This window comes from Poromitra crassiceps (genome assembly GCF_964638095.1).
Source record: "Poromitra crassiceps genome assembly, chromosome: 3".
NCBI lineage: Eukaryota > Metazoa > Chordata > Actinopteri > Beryciformes > Melamphaidae > Poromitra > Poromitra crassiceps.
This window is the reverse complement of record NC_139625.1, coordinates 62,229,058-62,256,778: the sequence shown is the minus strand read 5'-3', so window position 1 is coordinate 62,256,778 and position 27,721 is coordinate 62,229,058. Positions and strand designations below refer to the sequence as shown.

The window sequence follows — 27,721 nt, the reverse complement described above, 5'->3', positions numbered from 1 at the left end:
AGGGGACCTGGGGGAAATAGCGTGATCCTCCCACACGCTACATCCTGGGGGTGATCGAAAATTTTTTGATTAAAAAAGGGTGTGTGTGTTAGGTTAAGGCATTCAAGACTACTGGATTTTAGTAGTCATTGACTTCTCCCAGAAGGAATGTCGACTAGGCATGGGAATGTTATGGAAAAAATAATATAACCTCGATGAACGAGCAATAGCCAGATGAAGAAATGTCACAAAGCAGAATGCACTCTTGAAAGCAATAAAGTATTTTAATCTGCAGATTTGAGTAATTTCACTGAGAACAAATAACAAGGTTGAAGGACACGAAACAAAGAACAGACAGGTACACATCCTTGTTTTTCAACAGGGGTCTCTTGGTCGTCTCATGTTATGGGTATTTTCATATAGAAGTGAAACTTCTGTCTGGGGCCAAACATCCGTTATCATAGTGGAAAAACATCTTATAGGAATACACATAATTACTAACAATTTTGCCATTACAGGAACTATATCATTTTATTTTCACCCAATAAAAATGATCAATTCTCATCAAAAAGGTCTCAAAAACAGCCAGTAAACGGTTACCTAATGTAGGCGGGACCAACCTGTGGGTATGTCAAGTCAATCAGAGTCTTGATTGGCTCTGAGAGGCTGTTTACAAATGAGCCGCTAAACCCCAGCAACTTGTCTGAGCTGGAGATACAGACTGTTTGACTGAAGTAACAACATAGACAGGAGTCTTCCTGTTGTTCAAACAAATCTATGTTCAATTTACGTATTTATTTATATTGTTTATTCCTAAAACCACAGATGAACGATTAGTTGACTATGATGCAGTGTCGACTAGTGGTTTTGATAGTGGACTAGTCTGTGAAAGCCCTTGGGTGTGTGTGTGTGTCTAGCAGTTTCCTACAGATGAAGCTGAGGAATGGATGGATGAACCTCTTGTTTCTCTGTGTGTCTAGAAGTTTCCTACAGACAAGGCCTACTTCATAGCCAAGGAGCTCTTGACTACAGAGAGGACCTACCTCAAAGACCTGCAGGTCATCACAATGGTAAGGAGAACTCATTCACTTCTTAACATGCAGTGGAATCCGTATTATAACCCGCTCCTACCCGGTTGGCCTGCACGTTAAACAACAATTAGCCGGCCTACGCGCACTCCCGCGAGTCCGTATCATAATATGATCTCGGTCATCTCGGTCGCCGGTGTAGGATCCGGGTTAGCGCAAAAGTAGCTGCTGTTTAACTCTGGCAGCTCATGATCCTGATCATGTAGGCTAGCTGTTATGTGGGCGGGTGGTGGTACTTCACGTTCACGTAGTTTATTAATTAATGAATCGTTTGGGCAATTGCTTATATCAACGAATTAAACGAGCAAACTCACGGTTTCCTCAAGTGCTGCAAAAACGTCTTCAATTGTTTGGAGAGGGATCCCAACGCGCTTCAGCTATGCAGGCAGGCATGTCCAGTGCATCAGGAGGGACGCTTACTGCTGCGCTGCTTGCTTGCTCCCATGTCAGAAAAAGCCTAACTTTTGTGGGGAGAAATACATTGAAAACTAGTCAGATATGACTTGAATGCCACTTGTAAAATAAATCACCCACAGTGATTGACAACGGTCCGACCACTATTTTGACTGGGTGGCTGTAGCCTAACAAAGGCGGAAGCGCTCATTTTTGGCACATTGCCACCCCTCGTGGTCGGAATGGACTCCGTTAAAATGGCATGTTTTTGAAGTCTCCAGATTTGTCGCTAACGTTAGTCTCTTCTGAGAAGTTTTCTCGAGTTCGATGCAGCCAATTCTATTGTGTGAGGCAGCCATTTGAGGCAGGCAGTGTTGTGTGACTGTGCGTCCACACTGCGGAGAGGATAGGAGCTGACTTACTGATAGCCTATATCGAGACACATATCCACCTTATTTTTGAATGCCCCACTGTAAAAAAGAATCGTGGGTACAAGGTCCGGTTTAACGTGACTCACTGTTGCCGCTTGCCATTTCCTTTATACTCTGGCTGCAGACCCGAATTATAAACCGGAAGCTGGAGTCCGTTATAAAAGTTATAAATATTGTCACGTTATAAACAACTAACCAACGCTGGACGTCCGTATGGAAACTCGAAATGTGTGTTACTCGAAATGGTTAAAAGTTAAATCAATTTGGTGGCGTTTTACTGCCATGTAACATAGCTAGCTAGCCGCTAACATTAGCCACAGTTAGTAGCCGACTACCCACAATGCATTACGTTATCCCAGCACCCGAACGACACGGCTGTAGAGCAGAATGGCTCTGCTGTAAAAGGGTAAAATCCTCATAGACGTTTTTTTTGTCGGGAGCTGGGGGGTTATCTAAATTGGTTACACCGGAAATAGAACCCATAGTTAACGTAAGGCAAAATGGCCGCCAAAAATAAGGTGGATAGGCCTAGCCTAACTTTTGTGGGGAGAAATAAATTTAAAACTAGTCAGATATGACTTGCATGCCACTTGTAAAATAAATCACCCACAGTGATTGACGACAGTGCAACCACTATTTTGACTGCCTCATTTTTGGCACAATGCCAGGAATGGACCCTCTGTTAAAACGGCATGTTTTTGAATGGAGTTTGGTTACAAATTCGCTAAAGCTGTTTCCTATCACATTTCTTGTTATTGCTACATGCTACCCCCCCCCCCCCCCCCCGCCCACTGGCAGAAAAAACGGCTCATATCCAGTTGTTTCTAAACAAAGACCCCTCATGTTTAAAAAGGTAAAACCGGAAAATATCCTGTTCTGGCTAGCCTGACATGATCCAGACTTCATGTTTAAAAGGCACTTATTGATAGATAGCTTGATAGATAGCTGTGACGTGTGTGTGTGTGTGTGTGTGTGTGTGTGTGTGTGTGTGTGTGTGTGTGTTTGTGTGTGAGAGAGTGTGTGAGTGTGTGTGTGTGTGTGTCCAATTCCAATGTAGTTTCTACTGCAGATGGTAAATAAACTGACTGACTCTCGCATGTTTGTATCAGAACCTTTCTCAAATGAACCAAATAAAGTTCTAAAACAGCAGCAAGTTCTACACAAGAACAAAAAGAATCTACTATGATGAATAGAGAGTACATTTTTGGTGGTGTGTGAGCGTGTGTCTATTTACGCGCACTGTCTGCACACATCATTATCTATTTGCGTTTGCCTGTCTAGCCTTGTCCACTGCCAAGTCCCTGCTAAGTGTGAGGTCATTCTCAGCTGGCTGAGAGAGAGCTTTGAAGAGCCATCTGTGTTAAAGCCAGTAGCTAGCTGGACATGTGTAAACAGTCCCGAAAGTATACTGCCCCGCATAACATACTGTAAGTCCTGGACACTGCCCTGCATAACAAACTGTAAGTCCTGGACACCGCCCTGCATAACATACCGGTACTGTAAGTCCTGGACACCACTCTGCATAACATACTGTAAGTCCTGGATACCACCTTGCATAACATACTGTAAGTCCTGGACACTGCCCTGCATAACATACTGTAAGTCCTGGACACCACCTTGCATAACATACTGTAAGTCCTGGACACTGCCCTGCATAACATACTGTAAGTCCTGGACACTGCCCTGCATAACATACTGTAAGTCCTGGACACTGCCCTGCATAACATACTGTAAGTCCTGGACACCGCCTTGCATAACATACTGTAAGTCCTGGACACTGCCCTGCATAACATACTGTAAGTCCTGGACACTGCCCTGCATAACATACTGTAAGTCCTGGACACTGCCCTGCATAACATACTGTAAGTCCTGGACACTGCCCTGCATAACATACTGTAAGTCCTGGACACTGCCCTGCATAACATACTGTAAGTCCTGGACACTGCCCTGCATAACATACTGTAAGTCCTGGACACCGCCCTGCATAACATACTGTAAGTCCTGGACACTGCCCTGCATAACATACTGTAAGTCCTGGACACCACCTTGCATAACATACTGTAAGTCCTGGACACCACCTTGCATAACATACTGTAAGTCCTGGACACCACCTTGCATAACATACTGTAAGTCCTGGACACCACCCTGCATAACATACTGTAAGTCCTGGACACCGCCCTGCATAACATACTGTAAGTCCTGGACACCACCTTGCATAACATACTGTAAGTCCTGGACACCACCCTGCATAACATACTGTAAGTCCTGGACACCGCCCTGCATAACATACTGTAAGTCCTGGACACCGCCCTGCATAACATACTGTAAGTCCTGGACACCACCTTGCATAACATACTGTAAGTCCTGGACACTGCCCTGCATAACATACTGTAAGTCCTGGACACCACCTTGCATAACATACTGTAAGTCCTGGACACCACCTTGCATAACATACTGTAAGTCCTGGACACCGCTCTGCATAACATACTGTAAGTCCTGGACACCGCCCTGCATAACATACTGTAAGTCCTGGACACCACCTTGCATAACATACTGTAAGTCCTGGACACCACCCTGCATAACATACTGTAAGTCTGGACACTGCCCTGCATAACATACTGTAAGTCCTGGACACTGCCCCGCATAACATACTGTAAGTCTGGACACTGCCCTGCATAACATACTGTAAGTCCTGGACACTGCCCCGCATAACATACTGTAAGTCCTGGACACCGCTCTGCATAACATACTGTAAGTCCTGGACACCGCCCTGCATAACATACTGTAAGTCCTGGAAACTGCCCTGCATAACATACTGTAAGTCCTGGACACCACCCCGCATAACATACTGTAAGTCCTGGACACCGCCCTGCATAACATACTGTAAGTCCTGGACACCACCTTGCATAACATACTGTAAGTCCTGGACACCACTCTGCATAACATACTGTAAGTCCTGGACACCACCCCGCATAACATACTGTAAGTCTGGACACCGCCCTGCATAACATACTGTAAGTCCTGGACACAACCCTGCATAACATACTGTAAGTCCTGGACAACACCCTGCATAACATACTGTAAGTCCTGGACACAACCCTGCATAACATACTGTAAGTCCTGGACACAACCCCACATAACATACTGTAAGTCCTGGACACCACCCCACATAACATACTGTAAGTCCTGGACACAACCCTGCATAACATACTGTAAGTCCTGGACAACACCCTGCATAACATACTGTAAGTCCTGGACACTGCTCTGCATAACATACTGTAAGTCCTGGACACCACCCTGCATAACATACTGTAAGTCCTGGACAACACCCTGCATAACATACTGTAAGTCCTGGACACTGCTCTGCATAACATACTGTAAGTCCTGGACACCGCATAACATACTGTAAGTCCTGGACACCGCTCTGCATAACATACTGTAAGTCCTGGACACCACCTTGCATAACATACTGTAAGTCCTAGACACCACCCCACATAACATACTGTAAGTCCTGGACACCGCTCTGCATAACATACTGTAAGTCCTGGACACCACCTTGCATAACATACTGTAAGTCCTGGACACCGCTCTGCATAACATACTGTAAGTCCTGGAAACTGCCCTGCACAACATACTGTAAGTCCTGGAAACTGCCCTGCATAACATACTGTAAGTCCTGGAAACTGCCCTGCATAACATACTGTAAGTCCTGGACACCACCTTGCATAATAAACTAAGTCCTGGACACCACCCTGTATAATATACTATAAGTCCTGGACACCACCCTGCATAACATACTGTAAGTCCTGGACACCACCCTGCATAACATACTGTAAGTCCTGGAAACTGCCCTGCATAACATACTGTAAGTCCTGGAAACTGCCCTGCATAACATACTGTAAGTCCTGTACACCACCTTGCATAATAAACTGTAAGTCCTGGACACCACCCTGCATAACATACTGTAAGTCCTGGACACCACCCCACATAACATACTCTAAGTCCTGGACACCGCTCTGCATAACATACTGTAAGTCCTGGACACCACCCTGCATAACATACTGTAAGTCCTGGACACCACCCTGCATAACATACTGTAAGTCCTGGGACAGTGAGCCAAAAGTACTGTATGTATTTTCAAAGCCTCAGTATTGGGACACAATGAGTCAAAGTAGGTCACTTATAGCTTAAGTACTGGTATAGGGAGGTAGGGTTAAGTACTGGCATAGGGAGGTAGGGTTGGTCTGTTTACAACCCAAGTATTGGGACGGTGAGGTAATGTTGCCAGTTTTAAAACACAAGTGTTGGGACAGTGAGCCAAATCGGTCTTTTTGCAGCCAAAGTGTTGAGATAAAGAGCTAAAGTTGCTCTTTTTACAGCGCAGGTATTGGGAAACTGAACTGAAGTTAGTCTTTTTAAAGACTAAAATATTGGGGCAAGGAGCTATTATTTACTGCTGTCATTGTTTTAACCTGGTAACACACAGGCCAATGAAGGTCCAAAATAAAAAACTTGTAAGCGTATAGTGGCATTTTCTCCAACGATCTGTATCTTTCAAGACGTTGGGAAAATAAGATACCCAGCTGCGTGGCAAATCCTTTTTGCATCATTAGTGTTTAAGAAGTTAATATTGCAAAAAGACCTGGCCAAGAGGGCATGCCAGTTACAGTTCAAATTAAAATACAAATAAAACACATCAAACCGAGACTAAAATCCAGCTCAGTTGCATTTCTCGGTTATAAAGACCTACCTGCCTCTGAGGCAGTATAAGAGCATGTCTTCTGTGTAGAAAAGAAGACACAAAAAGTGCCTATAAGTAAAGTAGAATCACAGGTAGAGAAAACAACAAGAATGTTCTTGCTTTCGTATGTCACAGGATTGTAATGCAGGAGTAACCTATGAACCCACCACACAGGCTGAGCTATGAACGCACCACACAGGCTGAGCTCTTCAATCTTGGCACTTGAATAATTAGCGTCCTCCTGTTTTGAAGCAGTAAACTGCCTTTGAAGCCGCTAGTAGGCTTGAACATCTTGCTTATTCCAGGACTACACAGCCATCCTGCTGGTTAGCCTCCAGTTGTTTACAGTAAAACCACTGAAATCAACACAGGAGGGAAACCAGTCTGCATTCATAAAAACATAGATCCTGTTCCCTAGAATGGAGGTGCAGCTTAATGTGGATGGGATAGAATCTTGAACCTAGGGGTTTCCCAAAAAATTTATTCATCTAAGAATCGCAAACCTTATCTTCCACGATTATGAATCGATTCACAACTCCCAAGAATCGTTTGATTTTTGATTTTATTTTAATTATTATTATTGACTTATTTGAATTATTTTCCTTATTCTTCTTTAAGTCACTGAGAACTACTAAGAAATGTGTATGTGTGCAAGGTTAGCATGAATACATGTTACCATTTCTCTTAGGTTTGCCTTTGTGTGTACATTATGGCAATCAGTTGATACAACTTTTTCAAATAAAAAAGTACATATTCTTATACACTTTATTCTGCTTTCATGCACACAGTGGACTGGAGTAGATCCAGAAATCCCCCTATGTACTGAATCGAGAATCAACTTTGAATCGGAAATCCTTTAGAATCAAAAACTGATTTTGAATCTAATCGTGAGATACCCAAAGATTTGCACCCCTACTTGAACCCCTTGCCACCCAAGGTCTGTAGCTGACCCTAACCTCCCTGTGGGTGGGTGTGGGACATCTCTCTGCATCCCCATCTGTCTGTCTCTCATTTACCCTTGTCTTTTTTCCCTCTCAGCTGTTTTTTTAACAGTAGTTTCCATCCGCTTTGATGTGGGAGGAAGGCGTGCGCTGGCGCTTTTCAAAGAAAAAAAAACTAAAATATTTTCTTTGGCTGGCGATACTGGGGCCAGAGATCCCACACCCTTCTCTCTCCCCCCCCCCCCCCCCCCCTGCGACCTTCTGTGAAACAGCTGGACTTCTCTTTGGCCACACTAGCTGATGTTTTTGTCTCAGTGGAATTCAACACCTCAGTGTCAGGTGTTGAAGTGCAGTCCCTTGGGGCCACAAGGATCAAGTGTGTGCGCGCGTGTGTCTGTGTGTGTTCGTGTGTGTGTGTATGTGTGTGTGTGTGTTTGTGTTTGCTCGAGTGTGTCTATTTCTGGTTGCCAGCTAGCTAATCATTATCACTGGTGCAAACACATGCAATTGCACTTTCAAGTCAAATCAATCATTTTGCTTAATTAAGTTAAACATCCTTAGAAAACTATAATTTGTTGCAATTTTGTGCTGTCAGTCATTCTGGAAATCAAGGTCTCACTTTTTTCTTATTTTTTTTAAATGGTGGATATCTAATTTTAGGATGAAACTTACTTTTTTAGGATGAAACTTACTATATGTTGTGTGTGTGTGTGTGTGTGTGTGTGTGTGTGCGCGCGTGCGTGCGTGTGTGTCCCAGTCCTTTCAGAGTGTTGTGGGGAAAGACGAGGCCTTGCCAGACTCCGTTACGAACCTGATTTCTGCCAGCTACGATCCGGTCTACAAGTTCCACCAGGGATTCCTCAAAGAGGTGGAGCAGAGACTGGCACAGTGGTCAGTCCCCTTCTGAAATCTTTCAATGTCTCGCATGGGTCAGAGAATCATCTTAAACGTCGGCTAAAATGGCACATAACGCAGGCATTTATATTGAAATACACTTACCAGTACATACAGCACATATCTATATTGTAGGCTTTTACTGTTGTACATCACCAACATTTCAGGCAACCAATAGACAAGAAAGAGTCAGGGCATACAAGAAAGAGAGACTAAATACTACAATAAAGACCAAAAGAAAGTAAGAAGAAATATGCAAACATGTTGAGATGTGCAGAGATGCACGTAAACACTTATTTAAACTAGGTATTGATGTGGGAAAGCCAAAGAGACAGACAGGCAGCAAGTCTTCAATAGAAGTCTGTCTGAGTGTGTGTGAGATCTACGTTGATAGATCGCACCCCGAAGGGGTGGGTGTGTGTGTGTGTGTGGGTGGGTGGGTGGGTGGGTGGGTGGGTGTGTGTGTGTGTGTGTGTGTGTGTGTGTGTGTGTGTGTGAGTGAGTGAGTGTGTGTGTGAGTGAGTGAGATCTGTTTTGGAAAATTCCCCTCATCCTATTTGAGAGATGGGTTGAGTGTACAGAAAGTAAGGAAGGATATGCTAGGGTAGCAGGTAGTATACCTGCTGTAGCCATCCGACCGCTTCAGCTCATTCAGAACGCTGCAGCCCGTCTGGTATTCAACCAACCCAAATTCTCTCATGTCACTCCCCTCTTCCGGGACCTTCACTGGCTTCCCATCTCGGCACGCATTCAATTCAAAACCCTAGTTCTAGCCTACAGGGCAGTACACCAGACAGCCCCTCGGTACTTACAATCTATGGTCAGGCTCCAAATCTCTCACCGTTCCCTTCACTCCTCCACCAGCGCAGGACGCCTCGCCCCCTCTTCACTACGGGGGCTCAAAAGTCGCTCATCCCGTTCCCGACTCTTCTCGTCCCTGGCACCTCAATGGTGGAATGAGCTTCCACCTTCGGTCAGCATGGCCAAATCACTGCCGATCTTTCGGAAAAGACTAAAGACACACCTTTTCAGGCTCCATCTGGGCCCTTCTTGATCTAACTTCTTTCTCTCTCTTAAAAATAAATAAATAAATAACCTTAAAGGAGAATTTCGTTTTTTTTTAACCCCTCTCCTCACATTAATTATGATCTGACGACTCACCCAGCGATCTCCGCAGCGTTTCTGGCCGTCCTAGCGTTGTTTTGAGATCAATAGCGTCCAAGCCAGTCCTAAAATGGAGCTCCGAGGGGGCCAAGTGGCAGCCTGTCTTTCCTGCATCTAAATAGCCAGTTTTATTCCCGTTTTCGCCACATATCGTCATAATCTCATCCCGCAATAAGCACCAGACTGATATTTCCTCCCGGGCTGTTCCCTGGAGTCTCCCAGGGATCAAATTACCTCATTCGTGATCTCGGTCACCAAGTCTCGTCAAGTCCCGAAATACTTTCCTGCCGGCTGGCCAACGTATCGTTCCAATTTAGTAGGCTATACTAAAATTGGAACGTCGCACGCCAGTCTTCTCTGTATCGTTCCAATTTAGTACCGGTAGGCTATACTAAAATTGGAACGATACAGAGAAGACTGGCGTGCGGTCGTGTATCGTTCCAATTTTAGTATAGCCTACTAAATTGGAGCGATACAGAGAAGACTGGCGTGCAGTCGTGTATCGTTCTAATTTAGTAGGCTATACTAAAATTGGAATGATACACTGGCCAGCCGGCAGGAAAGTATTGCGGGACTTGAAGAGACTTGGTGACCGAGATCACGAATGAGGTAATTTGATCCCTGGGAGACTCCAGGGAACAGCCCGGGAGGAAATATCAGTCTGGTGGTTGTTGCGGGATGAGATTATGACGATATGTGGCGAAAATGGGAATAAAACTGGCTATTTAGATGCAGGAAAGACAGGCTGCCACTTGGCCCCCTCGGAGCTCCATTTTAGGACTGGCTTGGACGCTATTGATCTCAAAACAACGCTAGGACGGCCAGAAACGCTGCGGAGATCGCTGGGTGAGTCATCAGATCATAATTAATGTGAGGAGAGGGGTCCAGGTTAAAAAAAAACGAAATTCTCCTTTAACTTGTACCACTGTTCCTTCAGAAGTTGTAGTTATCATAGACTGTGTTACATAGTGGATTGCTCTATTGCTGACAAAAATGTGTTATTGTAAGTCGTTTTGGATAAAAGCGTCTGCCAAATGACGTAATGTAATGTAATGTAATGTAATGTAATGTAATGTAATGGTAGCACCTTTTTTTGTGTTAAAACACAAAACACAAATTGTTCAAAAATCATGTTTTGGGATTAAACAGTAGAGCAGCTTATAAGATATAATGACGATAATAAACTATTTGTATAGCAGCTTCAGAACAAAGACATTAGAAATCAAAAATATAATGCAAATTAGGTGTGTTTGCATTAGCTGAGTTGAGGCAGAAAAGGAGAGAAAGAAAGGATTCCTGAATGTCATTGAACACATCCAGTAGAAAAATGGCAAACATGAAGAACAGATTAGTATTGGGCAAGTTGTTGCTGTTATTTTGGGTCAGCTAATGTTGCCCATATTTTATGCTTTTATTTGAGGATAAAAACTGAGTCTTGGCAATACTCGAATTTCGAACATTTCGAATTTAGTTGTTTCCATTCAGCTCTTTTCTGCTAAAATGTGACACATCATAATTAACATTCTTCACCAAAAAAATGCTTGACTGGAAATCCAGTTTTTGTGGTAGGTCCACAGGAAATAAACTACATGGAGGAAGAAGGAAGAGTAAGGTCTGTGTTAGCTCTGGTTCAGTGGGAGAAACTGCACTCACACCGCAGGCTGCTGAAGCAGCCAGTGGTAGGAAGTCCATTACTTTTCTGACCTGAGACAAATTAACCAATCATGTTCTCCATGACCGTCGCTGTCGCCATAAAACTCGGTGGTTTGACGTTGCATTGGGAGTGACGTGCACACGCAAACATCAAGTCCTCATTACCCCCATAGGAGCCTTTTCGTTTTATAATGGCCGACAGGAGAAGAAATTGTGTTTTGGTTCTGCTTCAAAGTGCCTTATACTGGCTCACACACACACACACACACACACACACACACACACACACACACACACACACACACACACACACACACACACACACACACACACACACACACACACACACACACACACACACACACACACACACACAGAGCATGATTGTGAACCTTGTTCTTGGAGTGGGCCCAGGGACTTGCTGGTAAGATGAATGGGGTTGTGGGAATGGATTGAATATTTTCCATTTGTCAGGCCCTGCCTGTGTCAAACCCAGCTGTGGCCTGACACCTACTGGTGAAAACACATTACTGCATGCTGCTGATGAATATCACTCTGTCTGTCTCTCTCTCACACAGGGAGGGCCGTTCCAATGCCCATATTAAGGGAGACTATCAGCGGATTGGCGACGTTCTCCTTAAGAACATCCAGGGACTCAGGGTAACTATCTCACTGCACTCACATTACAAGCATTCCTGTGAAACTAGAGTGATCATGAAGGAGAGAAGTGCTGGGAAAAGGAATGAGAAAACAGAGCTTAGAAGAGAGGTAGAAGAGAAGTGATTTAGCCTGTTTTGACTCCTTCTCTTTCTCTCTCTCTCCCTCTGTCTGTCTCTCTCTCTCCGTCTGTCTGTCTCTCTCTCTCTCTCTCTCTCTGTCTCTCCCTCTCTCTCTGTCTCTCTCTCTCTCTCTGTGTCTCTCTCTCTCTCTCTCTCTCTCTCTGTCTGTCTGTCTGTCTCTCTCTCTCTCTCTCTGGCGTCTGCAGCAGTTGACAGTGCAGCTCCAGAAGCACTCAGAATGCCTGGTGGAAGTAGAGCGAGCCTGCAGGTGGGTACCTGATGTGAAACGTAACTATTTGTTGTGTCTGCCTGTGACTTTCATACTGGGCTAGTATGCAATATCCTTACCAGCCAAACCTGTTGTTGTTGTTGTTGTTAACAATAAGTTTCATGAAATTCCACAATTGAAAATATACAACACATGCACTTCCTTACTCATAAATGCATCAAAAATAAATGAATGAATGAATAAATAAATAATTACATTTTAGAGTAATATAGAGTACCCCAGGTATGACATATTTTTGTATGCTTAACCAGAAGTCCCTGCACTTCCTGGTTTGTAGCCAGGTGAAAAAGGCAATGGGGCTTTTGTATCAGATTTCAGTTAAATTAAGGTAACGAGCCCTCTCCTCTGCCTGTGTGCCTCAGGGACAGTCGCAGGCTGGAGGCAGTGTCACAGCATTTAGTAACGAGCCCTCTCCTCTGCCTGTGTGCCTCAGGACCAGTCGCAGGCTGGAGGCAGTGTCACAGCGTTTAGTAACGAGCCCTCTCCTCTGCCTGTGTGCCTCAGGACCAGTCGCAGGCTGGAGGCAGTGTCACAGCGTTTAGTAACGAGCCCTCTCCTCTGCCTGTGTGCCTCAGGGACAGTCGCAGGCTGGAGGCAGTGTCACAGCGTTTAGTAACGAGCCCTCTCCTCTGCTGTGTGCCTCAGGACCAGTCGCAGGCTGGAGGCAGTGTCACAGCGTTTAGTAACGAGCCCTCTCCTCTGCCTGTGTGCCTCAGGGCCAGGCGCAGGCTGGAGGCAGTGTCACAGCGTTTAGTAACGAGCCCTCTCCTCTGCCTGTGTGCCTTAGGGCCAGTCGCAGGCTGGAGGCTCTGTGCAGGGACTTTGAGCAACAGAAGGCCTGCTACCTGCCCTTCAACATCTTCCTCCTCCGGCCACTCCACCGCCTGCTGCACTACAAACTCATCCTGGAGAGGCTCTGCAAGCACTACCCACCCACGCACGACGACTTCAGGGACTCCAGAGGTGGGTGTTCGGGTGTGGGTGGGTGCTAGGGGTTGTGTTTGTGTGTGAGGATGATTCTGACCCTCCCCTTAAAGCCCCTGACACACCCAGCCAATAATCGGCAGTCGGCAATGTCTGGGCCATCGGTGAGTGTCTGTCACCCTAGTTTTTGCAGTGTGTCCCGACCCATTGGGGTCTAGTCGGCCACTTGTCGACTTTTTCTGCCAATTCTACGTTGATTCTACGGCATTGGGCCCTCGGTGAGAGAACTCACTCTCATTGGCTGGCCAGCAGGAGAAGAGAGAGCATGTGCAAAACTTTCTTCTCATTTTTCAACTTCATCTCACGTGATCATTCCAATAGATAAATATTTTCACGACGTGGCCTTCGGGAAAGCCCCTTGAGCCTGTCGCTGTATGATATCGCCCAATTAGCATGGTTTTCCCCTTATTTGTCCACCTCCGCCTCTTCCTTTCTTTCTTCCACCAGCAAAAGACAAAAGATTCTTGATTAGAAGTAGCTATATTATGAAACCGTCAGTGGTGCGAAAATGCTAGGCAAATGCTGCTTTGTTTCCTGTATCTGGTTTGTAAATCTCCAGTCCTATACAGTAGGTCTCACAGGCGCGGAACGTACGAGCTAGTTGACCTTCGGCTGTAGTCTTTGCGGTGTGTTCAAGTGCAACTTTTTGGCCCCGACACAGGAGACATAACAGTCTGACATCATTGCTGCTAGTCCTTTCAACTTGAGTTGGTGTGTCACAGCCTCAACACTCCTTTTCTCTCCAGCGGCCCTGGCGGACATCTCAGAGATGGTGCTGCAGCTCCAAGGCACCATGATGAAGATGGAGAACTTCCAGAAACTCCTGGAACTGAAGAAGGACCTAACGAGCATTGAAAACCTTGCCATCCCAGGACGGGTGAGAGAGAGGGACAGAGGTTTATTTTTGTCTTCGTAGCATCTGTTCTCAAAGCACAAAAAGCTCATAAAAATGAGCAACAACAAGAAATGATCACCACTCATCAGTTGGAATAATCAGTTGGAATAATATTCCAACTGATGAGTGGTGATAATTTTTTTGTCCTCCAATTTAAAACATCTTCTGTGAAAGTTGTAGGATCTGTTGATTCTATACATTGAGAACTAAATTGTTGTAACTAAAACAAATGCTGTTTAGCCCTTTTTCTATGATGAAAACTAGGGCTGGGCGATATGGATCAAAAATCATATCTCTATTTTTAGGCTGAATGGCTAAACAACATTTATCTCTGTGTTTTCTACAAAGTAGTCTAAATGTTCACTTATAATTTTGTCCTTTCACAAAATATGTACACAATGAGATGTTTGATAAATAATCATCACTAAAGGCAAATACGGTAAATAATAGAACAACTACAACAGTTTGGTAAGTTCAGAAAATTACATCATTTTACTGTAATGCAGCCTTTTAAACCCAGGAAAATACAACACTTATGCTATCACAATATCCAGAATCTAAGATGATATCTAGTCTCATATCACAATATTGATATAATATCGATATATTGCTCAACCCTAATGAAAACATTTTGTCAGTGAATCGAAGTTGAGACTAAAATAGTTTCAATAATCGATAACCTAATAATCTACTAATCAGATTCATCTCAGTGAATTTTAATCAGAAGATCGTAAACATGAATGCATTCTTGGGAAAATATCTGAGTTCGATAGCAACTTTTACTGATCTGTTTTAGATTGTTTTTGCATTTTTTTTAATATATATTTTTGCCTTGGTTTGACAGTCACAGTAGAGTGAAAAATGAGTGCCATGCTTTTTATGGTTTTAGGGAACAGATAGTGTCCATGTATGAGTTGATAAATTATTCAGCAGGACATGAAATATTTCCCTGACAACACCACATAAACTGGGGATTATGTCCATCCATGTCCATCCAAAATAAGTAGTTTACACCTGCAACAAAAAGTGACTCACCCTGCCCTTTTGTAGTCCTTGGTTTTCTCTCCATATTGTTCTGATGTTGTTTATGTTTGTGTTGTTCTGATGTTGTTTATGTTTGTGTTCTGATGATGTTTATGTTTGTGTTGTTCTGATGATGTTTGTTTGTGTTGTTCTGCTGTTGTTTGTTTGTGTTGTTCTGATGTTGTTTATGTTTGTGTTCTGATGTTGTTTATGTTTGTGTTGTTCTGATGTTGTTTGTTTGTGTTGTTCTGATGTTGTATGTTTGTGTTGTTCTGATGTTGTATGTTTGTGTTGTTCTGATGTTGTATGTTTGTGTTGTTCTGATGTTTGTTTGTGTTGTTCTGATGTTGTTTGTTTGTGTTGTTCTGATGTTGTTTATGTTTGTGTTGTTCTGATGTTTGTTTGTGTTGTTCTGATGTTGTTTGTTTGTGTTGTTCTGATGTTTGTTTGTGTTGTTCTGATGTTGTTTGTTTGTGTTGTTCTGATGTTTGTTTGTGTTGTTCTGATGTTGTTTGTTTGTGTTGTTCTGATGTTGTTTATGTTTGTGTTGTTCTGATGTTGTTTGTTTGTGTTGTTCTGATGTTGTTTATGTTTGTGTTCTGATGTTGTTTATGTTTGTGTTCTGATGTTGTTTATGTTTGTGTTCTGATGATGTTTATGTTTGTGTTGTTCTGATGATGTTTGTTTGTGTTGTTCTGATGTTTGTTTGTGTTGTTCTGATGTTGTTTGTTTGTGTTGTTCTGATGTTTGTTTGTGTTGTTCTGATGTTGTTTGTTTGTGTTGTTCTGATGTTGTTTGTTTGTGTTGTTCTGATGTTTGTTTGTGTTGTTCTGATGTTGTTTGTTTGTGTTGTTCTGATGTTGTTTATGTTTGTGTTGTTCTGATGTTGTTTATGTTTGTGTTGTTCTGATGTTGTTTGTTTGTGTTGTTCTGATGTTTGTGTTTGTGTTGTTCTCATGTTTATGTTTGTGTTGTTCTGATGTTGTTTATGTTTGTGTTGTTCTGATTATGTTTGCGTGTGACAGGAATTCATCAGGCTCGGCTGCCTCAGCAAGCTCTCAGGGAAAGGTCTTCAGCAGAGAATGTTCTTCCTGGTATGACATCACAGCTTTTCTCAACCATACCTTCCAAATTTGGCGTCTAGGTAGTACAGCGGTAGATTCCCTGCCTACCAACACAAGGGTCGCAGGTTCGAGCCCCCGTGTTACCTCCGTCTTAGTCGTGCATTGCATTGCATTAAGGGTATGAGTCCTGGTCCCTGCACTAGCGCCTCCTCTGGTTGGTCAGGGTGCCTTTTCGTGGGGGAGGGGAACTGGGGGGGAATAGCGTGATCCTCCCACGCGCTATGTCCTGCCGGTGAAACACCTCGCTGCCAGGTGAAAAGAAGCAGCTGACGACTGCACATGTATCAGAGGAAGCATGTGCTAGTCTACAACTCTCCCCAGATTAGTGGAGCCACGACCGAGACAGCAGGGGGAACTGGCAAAGTGCAATTGGGGAAAGAACTGGGAGGAAATCCGGGTGGAAAACAATAACAACATATCTTCAAAATCTCTCTAATGTTGCATACGCCATGAAATGTAACTATAACCTTCTGTCCTCCCTCCAGTTCAGTGATTCCTTGGTGTACACGAGTCGAGGGATGACCCCGTCCAACCAGTTCAAAGTTCACGGCCAGCTGCCCCTCTATGGAATGACGGTACCTAACCTGATTTTTTTAGGGACATTTATGTGTTTTGGTGACTGCACTGCAACTGTGAGATTGATAGGAACAACAGTCAAATGTTCTTCTTTTCTGTTTGAATCACTCGCTATCTCTCCCTGAAAGTAGTGTTTAAGTACAATACATTTTAGAATAATGGATTTTATTTGATTTATTTTTATTCTATTTTATTTAGATGTTATGGCTTACTTTCATATCACATGTTGTGGTTCTAAGCAATTGTGGAGTGTGTGTGTATACATGCATGGTAATGTGTGATGTGTGTGTGCGTGTGTGTGTGTGTGTGTGTGTGTGTGTGTGTGTGTGTCTGTCTGTCTGTCTGTCTGTCTGTCTGTCTGTCTGTCTGTCTGTCTGTCTGTCTGTGTGTGTGTGTGTGTGTCTGTGTGTGTCTGTGTGTAGATCAGAGAGAGTGAGGAGGAGTGGGGAGTCCCTCACTCGTTTACCCTGTTCGGACAGCGGCAATCTGTGGTGGTGGCAGCAAGGTACACACACACACACACACACACACACACACACACACACACACACACACACACACACACACACACACACACAGAAAAAAAGTAAATGAAAGAAATGCAGGATAAATAAATAAATATGACTGAACATGACCAAAAAAAACAATTGTTTTGAATTGAAGCTGTGCCATCCATTATGAATGGATACCATTATGCTCTTAAAAATAACTGTCTGAAAGATTAATACAGGTCAATCTCATTAAATATGCATTCATACAGGACCCAAACCACTATTACAATGAAGTTTACCTGTGTGACCTACTTCCCATTCCCCTGGTCACATTTGCATCATGAAGGTTGTGCTGATTGGCTGTCCATTGTGTGAATAAGTATACACAGTATATACATGCTGGATATATCATTTTCTCATATCCTCATCATGATGTTATGCTTGCTTGCTATGTTGAATTGAGTAAGATTTATTGGCTTCGATACTGCCACTGCATCCCTAAACCCTAACCCTTGCTATGTGAATTCAGTGTACTTTATATGAGGGATCAGCCGAGCAGCATTTTGGTAAACAAACCGCGTCACTGGGTGGAAATGGCAATGGAACCCTATGGAGCCTGAGTTTGAGCGTCTGACTCTAGCCGGCTGACCCTGTTTACATTTTAAAAACGACAGTTCACACAACTTTAACACGACATGCATATATTATACATCAAACTCTTGAGCTAATTCTGCTCTCACTCAGAATGTCAAAATATAAGCGATGTGCTGTATAACTTTTTTTATACACATATACACCCCCCCGATTTTTTTATCCCATTTTTATCCCCCATTAGTGCTAATTGATATTTATCCTGGTTGCTGCTCCAGCATCTGCCGATCTGGGGAGAGCCGAAAACTGGCTCTATGCTTCCTCCGAGACATGGGCAGTTAGCCAGCCGCTTCTTTTCACCTGACAGGGGAAGCTTCACCGGTAGGACATAGCACGTGGGAGGATCACGCTATTCCAACGAGTTCCCCTCCCTCCGAACAGGCGCCCTTCATGACCAGAGGAAGCGCCACATCAGCAACCAGGATATTGCATGTTTTGGTGAAGGGGTTCCTATATGAAGTAAACCCCCGGGAGGCACGGGGAGAACATGCAAACTCCACACAGAAAGGCCCTTTTGACGTATAGTTTTTGAGATAATAATGTTTGTTTGTCACAACTCATACTAGTTGACTGCCGCGGGGTTCCGCATTTCTGGGTGGCAGTGACGTCACGCTGATTCGTCCTATTGATGTTCAAGTTGAGAATGATATTGCCACAGAATGAAGATCACATTTCTTACAGGAGGAAATCATTTCAAAATCTCTCTCTCTCTCCAGCTGTGTGTCAGAGATGGAGAGGTGGGTGGAGGACATCAGGATGGCCATTGACCTGGCAGAGCAGAGCAGCAGCACTCACACTGACCTGCTCTCCACCAGCCTCACTGACAACAGTAAGTGTGTGTGTTGGTGCGTGCGTGCGTATATGTGTGTATGTGTGTGTGTGTGAGTGAGAGAGAGAGAGAAAGAGACTCCTACGCAAGCCACACTTTTCACCCTTGACATCTCTCTCACATTCACCAAATATAGCACCTACAAGTCATCACTATGCCTCAGCTGTCTTGACGTCAACACTTAACATCCCGAGGAAAACCATTTGATGTATATGATGAAAGGTTTTTGCCCAGCATCATATCTTACCCCCAAAAACATTTTGAGTCCTTGAATTTCACCACACAAGACCTTGAAAGCCATTGGGGGAAAAAACACACATTGAATTCAATGTCCAAGTAAGTGTAGGAGGCCTGTTTATAGGGTTTGACATGTGTATAAAAGAAAAAACACTATATGCATTAGGGTGGCAACTAACGATTATTTTCATTATCGATTAATTGATTAACCATTTAATCAAAATGGCCATTGCAAGTTACCAGAGTCCAGAGTGATTCTTCAAATTGCTTACTTAGTCTGACCATCAGATAAAAAACAAAACAAAGTATTCATTATATATTGATATGAAACAGAGGAAAGCAGCAAATCTAAGCATTTGTGAAGCTATAAATGTATATAAATATATATACAAATGTTTGGGATTTGTACTTCATAAATGACTAAAATCGATGGACTAATCAATTAATCGTTTCAGCACTACAATGTATATATAGTGTATATTCTAGTTGAACTAGAAAACTCTCAAGCCTGCTTCTTTAAGCAGGAGGTGTCTGCTGTCCCCAGATAGCATGGTATAGCATAGCATAGCTCAGCTTTGAGGGATTAAGCTGTTGTACCTGTTCACTGATGGGGCCCGGAAACATCCAGCAGGGGAGGAACTAGGTCATAAACAAAATTCCAGAGAAGAGTTATTTATGGAAACGTTACCCGGCCAGTGGGACTTATTGCCCACACAAAGTCTCCTAGTTGAAGTTAATGCGTGTGTGTCACTGACTGGCATTTGTTGGAAAGGGTTTATAAGGGACATTGGTGGTGTTCATAACATATTGATATCGGTGATGTTCTTAACATCATTCAAGAGACTTTTCTCTGCCTTTTTAAATCACAGTGAAGTGGATCAGGAACAGGCGAGCGCTTGCATATTCCTATGGTTTCCATAACTCTGCCTTTCCCACAGAGAGGACAGATATGTTTCACTCCTTCTCTTCCTTTCTTTGCTCCTCACAAGACAGACAGTCGCTGTCAGCGCCTCCTATAGGAATAATATGGTTGGATTGTTCCAGTTTTTCTTTCATCTTAGATTTGTTTTATGTTACCTGATGTATGTAGGTCCCCTGCCCAGCTGTCACTGCCTTTTCTGTTCTATACAGCCTCCACCTGGTGACCTTTGGCTTGACTTCTCTCCATTGTGTCGTAGCTAAACCACCTGCTATGTACAGTTTTACACAAATAGATCCTGAGTATTGGCTTACAAGTGGCAACAAAAGGATAGTGTTTCTCAATATTTTGACGACAGAATTGAAATATAGGTGACTTTGATCTTCTGGCTCCGTTTTCAATGGCAGAGATTTGTTACAAGTCGTAATGTTTTTGCTGCCAGCTGTTTTCGATTTTGTTTCATCTCACTGTGATGATATTATACAATACATACGAAGGCAGGGATAAGCAGAAAAATGCAACAGGATAAGAAATGCTAGCAGGTTACACACTGGACCCCTGCTAAAGTTTTCCTGACCAAAACACATATTTTTAGATTCTGATTATTGTATCTACTGTTATTAATCTATCATGATTTTAGTCATGTCTGCTTTGATATATTTTGCTTCATTGGCAGTCAACAGACTCTAAAATAGAGAATTGATACATGTGTTGTGCTAAAAGGCATTGAGAGAGTGCTAGCTTCTTTCATTCTTCATTTCATTATTAAAGGTCACAAGTGTAATAGTGTGACAACTATAGACTTAATGTGCTACAAGAAGATTGGTAGCAGTTTGAGGTCTTTGTGTTCAGTATTTAGTGGAGAGAAGAGCAAACTAAATACAGAACACACACAGGTGAAACTGCTGCTAAACTTTCACTCAACAGTTGATGAATGCGTCTGTTTGCCAAAAATGCAATGTATTCTTTTAACCACTCACACACAAAAGAAAGCTTACCTTATTCACTATTGTAACAGACTACTTTAGACAACAACACAGTCCTGACATATTTTATCCACTATGTCAAATGTGTAAGAACTCAGGATTTCTACTATGCTAATATTTGCTCATCATGTGCAGACTTGTACCCATTTTGGAAAGAAAAGCTACCTTAAAATTAGGGCAGGGTGATATGGACCAACAATCATATCTCTGTATTTTTAGGCTGAATGGCGACACACAATATATACATTCTCCGTATTTTCTACAAAGTGGGCTGAATGTTCAGTTAGAAGTCAAAGCCACATGTGAGATATCGCAAGCACTTTTATTAAAACAAGACTGTGATCAACATAAAATGCAAAGACAGGGTTTCCTTCCCTGACGATTGGAGCTTTCACAAAATATTTACACAATGGGATTTTTGATAAATAACCATGAGTAATATGGATATAATGACGAAGTCTGTAAAGGCAAATAATAGAACAGCTAAAACAGTCTAGTAAGTTCAGAAAATGACCTCACTCTACTGTAATATGCAGCATTTAAAACCAGGAAAAGACAACACTTATGCCATATCATGATATTATATCCAAAATCTAAGACGATATCTAGTTTCATATCACAATATTGATATAATATTATGTTACTGTTGTATAATTATATTATATAATGCCCAGCCCTACTTAAAAGTCATCAGTCCATATCTCCAACACAAATCGCTTCATCTCTTTTAGCCCTTTCTTTCCTTTCTATTAACCGTCCCATGTGACCCGTGCGTCGTTCCCTCAGAGCTGTCGGAGGATGGAGGGGCGGAGCTTGAGTCAGAGGAGGAGCTGTGCAGCTCACGCTCGTCCCTGGAGCGCCAAGGTCATCGCGGCAACACCACCGTGCACGTTTGCTGGCACCGCAACACCAGCGTGTCCATGGTGGACTTTAGTGTGGCCGTGGAGGTACCTAGACTGTCGTTTGTGTGTCTCTCAATCCTTCTCTCCCTCACATCCCATACTGTTCTCTCTCTCAAGCCTGTCGCTGCGGATTCCGCTCTTCTGCCTTTGTCCTGTGTGTTTAGATGGGAAATGAAAATTCAGTCATTATCTACTCACCCCCATGCCGATGGAGGATGGGTGACGTTTTTCTAGTCCACATCCACAAAACAGTCCTGGAGTTTCACAGCAATACACCGTTGCAGAATTCTGTAAACAATTGAAGTTCAAACATAAAAAACAATCGAAAAAATAAATAAAATGCCTCCATACTGTTCGTCTGGCATAATCCAAGTCTCCAGAAGCTCCAAGATGCCAAGTTGACTTGAAAATACGTTTATTTACACCCTGTTTTTAGCTGAGGCAGGCTTCAGAGTTCAACCACAGGAGTTTTAACGGAGAGCCAGGCATTCATTCATTCATTTATTTATTTATTTATTTTAGGTTTGAGAAGTTGCAAAACAGATTAGTACTAAAACATTATACAACAGAGAATTCAAAGAAATACACAGAACTAGGCTGAAACCTAAACATAGCAACCATGAATAACTTGGGCCCTGTCTGTCAGGCCAGCAGTCCTGGTGCATCGCATGTGGAATAAGGCAGTCTCCAGCACCCATAGGAGCTAGGCTATATACCCTAAGCCCCTCCTACAAGCACAAATCAACAAGTGCAAAAAATAAATTAGCAATTGGCTTCCAAAAAACACCATAATACACGAAGGGTTTAATTCCACACAATTTGTTACATTGGCATCACTGCATACCTGGATGACCAATTGTAATGTCCCATCAGTATTCCAAGCCTGACTCAAAAGAGATACAGAGATATTTAGATTGCAATCAATTTGACCCCTCTCTACTCAACACACCAATGAGAAGGACTACCAGGTGCAGCAGAGAAGACAAAAAACAATTAAACATATCAAGCAGGTAATAATAATTGGCATGGGCTATAGGTCATGCGGGCATCCCCATGACACAGGGTGTAAATAACGTATTTTCAATTTGGTTCAATTCAATTGAGTAGACTGAATTTTCATTTTTGGGTGACTTGTTCCTTTAAACCACTGAGTCTTGGTCTCCCCCCTCTTTGTATCTCTCTGTGGGCAAACAAAGGACCATTCTTCCAAAGTCTTTTGTATTATTTTTCTCCTCATGTCTGTGTTTTTCTCCTCTCTCCCTCTTTCTGCCAATCCATCTCTTTGTATCACTGTCTTTACCTCCTCTCATCTGTCTTTCCACTCCTCCGCCCACCTTCACCTCTGTCTGTCTGTCTGCCTGCCTGTCTGTCTGTCTGTCTGCCTGTCTGTCTGTCTGTCTGTCTGTCTGTCTGTCCACACTAAATGTTGCTAGAAGCCAGTAGTCTGGCTGGTGAGTCGGAGCGGCCCCTCAGCAGACATCAGGGGCCCATCCCTCTCTCTGTGGTCTGCTGGTACAGAGCACACAGCCTGTCCTTTAGTGACACCTGCTGGAGTAGAGAGGTACTGCAATAGTCACAACTTCAGTTTGTACCAAGAAATGCCACTAGAAGTGCATAGAGCGTAAACGAAACAAGTCTCTCAATTTGCCCCTGGGATGACTTATATTGGTAAATAAATGGAGAAGTATAAAAAAATCTAGAGAGAACCATGTTTTTCTCCACAAAAACCACCCATGTATTATGCAAAATGCTGATGAGCAAGGCTACTGGATCCTATCCACTGTCAACTGTCAGGAAAGACCGGCCCCAGTCCTCCAACTTCCAAATCCACTCCAGTCAAACAAATTCACTGTGAAGGCAAGGCCAAGAAAAAAATGACCACAAATCAGGCCTTGGGAAAGTGCTTCACATATTGAATTGATATGCTGCTATGCACAAGCAAGGCTCAGCTAAATATAGATGCATGCACTGACAGTAGCTCAGAGATAGATTTCTGAAATTATGTAACCTAGAAACTAAACTAAACTAATCTTGTATTTGTAATTGTGTGCCAAAATGTCCCAAAGGATTAGTGATTGAATTAGAGCTTGTAGCTGACACATTTCTCTCCTGTCTTATTTTCTATTTTAACACTAAAACTGAATCACCAACATTGTGTGTTTCTTTGTTGAACCCTGTATATCCTTTATTTAATCTGTTTTCTCTCTCTTCGTGTGTGTCTCCAGAACCAGCTGTCTGGTAACCTGCTGAGGAAGTTCAAGAACAGTAACGGCTGGCAGAAACTCTGGGTGGTGTTCACCAACTTCAGTCTCTTCTTCTACAAGTCCCACCAGGTTAGATATAGCTAGCCTGGGTGAACGCAGCCTTCAACGTGACGTCACAGGCTAGGCCTGTAACGCAAGTTCCTTTCTCTTCGTGACTGATAGTACATAGAGGTCACGTGGAGGCTGGGTTTACCCAGGCTAAGATATAGCCTATCAGGGTCGCAACTAACGATTATTTTCATTGTTGATTAATCTGTCGATTATTTTCTCGATCAATCGATTAGTCGTTTGGTCTATATAAAATGTCCGAAAATGGTGAAAAATGACGATCAGTGTTTCCCAAATCGCAAGATGACGTTCTCAAATGTTTTGTCGACAACCCAAAGATATTGAGTTTACTGTCATAGTAAATAAACCAAAAAATATATAATGTATATATACATTTTTTTGTATTACTCAAACTGATTAATCGATGATCAAAATAGGTGCCCATCAATGTAATAGTTGGCAATGAATCGATTAATCATTACAGCTCTATAGCCTATACGAATGCAGTTCAAATTAAATAAGAATGAGGTGGTGGTTTGATCGCAGCACTGGCAGAATTGCTCACTCTAGCCCCGGCTGTGCGGTGTACATTTTAAAAACTGCGAACACAACTCTAACACGACATGCATATATTATACATCAAACTTTTGAGCTACTTCTGCTCTCACTCAGAATGTCCAAATATAAGTGATGTCATGTATAGTTTTTAAGATATTAACGTTTGTTTGGCACAACTCGTACTAGTTAACTGCTGCGCTTCCGGGGGGATTTGCGGTGATTTGTTGTTGTTGTGACGTCACGCTGATTCCTCGTATAGACACCAGAAAACTTGAGACATCAAATGACATGGAATCAGCCCAACTATGGCTTGATGAACATGTCTAACATGGACCCCTCTTCCCACAGGATGACTACCCTCTGGCCAGCCTTCCTCTGCTGGGCTACTCTGTCACTGTCCCGTCCGAGTCGGAGAACATCCACAAAGATTACGTCTTCAAGCTCCACTTCAAGTCCCACGTCTACTACTTCAGATCGGAGAGCGAGTACACCTTCGAGAGGTACTGCACTGCTGACTTCAATTTGACGGATTGTTGAAGAACATTTTGCATAACCGTTTTGTTCCTCTTTTCCCTTTACTGGGTGACTTCCCACTCTGGCTCCTCAAATTCCATTTGGGTTTAATGGTACCTTTCCACCGGATCCATAATTTCCACGCTTCCCATTCATTTTCTATGTAAGCAGCGGCCCGTGCAACGGGTTCTGGTAGTGCCACGGTGCGTTTCATGAGAGAGGGCGCCACGTTGGCTGCTCCACATTTGTATAAAGTTGGAGTCTAGGCTACTTTATGCAAATCAGGGGTGTCCAGCACGAAACTCCTGAAACTTGTGTACAAACTTTTTAACTAACCATTTTCAATCTAACATGAAGACACTTTCAGCAACTGCATGGCTTATTTCAACTGCATGGCTTATTTCTCGCCTCAAACTTTTTCAGAAACACATTTCGGTGAACAATTTTTGTAATAATACTACAAAAACGATTGTTTTGTAATAATAATATATTTTATATATTACAAAAACAGTTCACCGAAATGTGTTTCTGAAAAAGTTTGCAGTTAAGGGAAAATTTGCAAACGAGCCGCCATGTTTTGCCAGTTTGAAATCCAGGGGGCAGATGGCCCAGCAAGTGACAGCATTCGTCCAATCAGGTGCAGCAAAGAACCAATATCGAAGCACGCCTATCACGCGTCCAATACTGGGAAGCAGTGCGATCCCAGCCTTCCGTGAAATGATGCCCCTGAGAAAACATGCCATAAGTGAGATTCTAACCTCCATCAAGATGTATGGTACACTGTAGTATGATGCTGAGATTCTTGGCATGTAAAAAGGCCAACAGAAATGTCTAGAGAAGAGGGTAATTAATGATAATGGGCCTGTGAAAACATTCCTTAGCATAGCTTTAATTTTAACATTCTGTTATCAGCAGAGTCAGAAAGCCTTGTGTTTTGAATCATCAGTGCATTAAGAGCAGAAAAAGGTGCATCTCCCATTAGCAGTGGACCTTAGCACAAAGCCTTTGATTTACGTCGCACTGTAAGTAAGGAGCCGCTGTCCTTTTTTCCTCCAGGTGGATGGAGGTGATCCGCAGCGCCACCTGCTCCGCCAGCCGCTCCCTGCCCACCTCCAGGAAAGACCTTTATTGAGCCATCAGCACCCCTCCTCACTCCTCACCTGGATGAATAAAGACTTGGATAGAAGTATACTGTATCCAGTTGCCAGAACTCCAGGAAAGAGCCCTATTGACACATAATGCCCACCGCAGGCATTCACATCAACACACTAATCGATACTTTTGAAGTTATTTCGGTCCACACACCCAGTCCCAGTCGGAGGACGTCCCATTTCACCTCTGTCCCCTCCACTTAACCAAATCCTCCTCCTCACATGCGCTGCTTGTACTTTCTACACCACTAGTGTCTGATTAGAGGCAGTCTTTCTACAATGGCAGTCATCCACTATGTAATTCTTAATGTCATTTTATAGTTTTTTCTACGCTGAGCGAGCAGCAATGCACAGTCTTGCTGGCAATGTTTTGCTCTTTTGACTTTATTTTCTGTTTGCATCACTGAGTGCGTTCACATGCACAAAAGATCACCAGAAGATATTTAATATTCAGTGTTTCAGGTCAACAACGCTGTTTACCTGGGGAAGACGTTATCCTTATGAAAAACCTGAATACAATAGCGGAGATTTATAAATAGTAGCCTATGTGAGATGCTGATATGCTGTTCTTTTTTACAGTCTGTTCCATTAATCAGTGGTTTATATATTCAAATTATTCATGTATACAGGCTTATTTGTGAAATGGAGAAAATATGTATATAAACAGCTTATAAGATAATGTCAAATAGTGTGTGCATGTGAACACACTCACTGTGATGAGTATTTTTTGTTTGTAAGACAATCTATACATGATGAATAAATGTGATACTTAGTTTGGACACAAAGACACAGTTTTTGCTTTTGTAGGGAAACCTTTTGTACAATACTTTGATACACTGTGAAACGTTCTCCTCTGCTTTATATTCTTTATTCATTTTCTTTATTCTCTTGGTTCTTGTTTTCCTGTGAGGTCTGCCATGTTTTCAAAACACTTTATCTACTTCCAGGGCCAAAAGAGATTTCAGTGCTTCATTGCCAAATAATATCTTCTCTTCTGTATTCCTCCAGGTTTCTGGATTTTACTATTTTAAATAAAGATGAGTAAAGACTGAGTTAACATGACAGCCTCGCTTCTCTGGGGTCACTGCCTGGGACCAGAGCAATTTAGTAAGAGAGTGGCGTCAGCAAAAATAAAGCTGACAATGTACAATTTGATTCTTTAAACGTCTGACCCTTTAAAAGTACATCACAAACTGTCCCAACTTTCTGCAACTCGAC

General features: G+C 42.9%; 1 protein-coding gene across 3 annotated transcripts in view; it reads left to right on the top strand.

Annotated features, from left to right (window-relative positions):
- The window catches only part of LOC310772574 (FERM, ARHGEF and pleckstrin domain-containing protein 1-like), a 135,072-nt gene extending 107,577 nt beyond the window's left edge, over positions 1–27,495 (top strand). For 2 of the 3 annotated variants that reach the window (XM_083632405.1, XM_083632404.1), the window contains exons 15-28: positions 960–1,049; positions 8,331–8,464; positions 11,863–11,944; positions 12,270–12,331; positions 13,140–13,315; positions 14,083–14,213; positions 16,280–16,348; positions 16,864–16,953; positions 17,377–17,459; positions 18,813–18,925; positions 21,854–22,014; positions 24,195–24,302; positions 25,188–25,339; positions 26,409–27,495. In XM_083632405.1, the coding sequence (XP_083488531.1) occupies positions 960–1,049; positions 8,331–8,464; positions 11,863–11,944; positions 12,270–12,331; positions 13,140–13,315; positions 14,083–14,213; positions 16,280–16,348; positions 16,864–16,953; positions 17,377–17,459; positions 18,813–18,925; positions 21,854–22,014; positions 24,195–24,302; positions 25,188–25,339; positions 26,409–26,484 (1,527 nt within the window). In that variant the 3' untranslated portion in view covers positions 26,485–27,495. The remainder of the gene's footprint in view (positions 1–959; positions 1,050–8,330; positions 8,465–11,862; positions 11,945–12,269; positions 12,332–13,139; positions 13,316–14,082; positions 14,214–16,279; positions 16,349–16,863; positions 16,954–17,376; positions 17,460–18,812; positions 18,926–21,853; positions 22,015–24,194; positions 24,303–25,187; positions 25,340–26,408) is intronic. The other variant, XM_083632406.1, reaches the window with a different exon arrangement.
- The last annotated feature ends 226 nt before the right edge of the window (positions 27,496–27,721 follow it).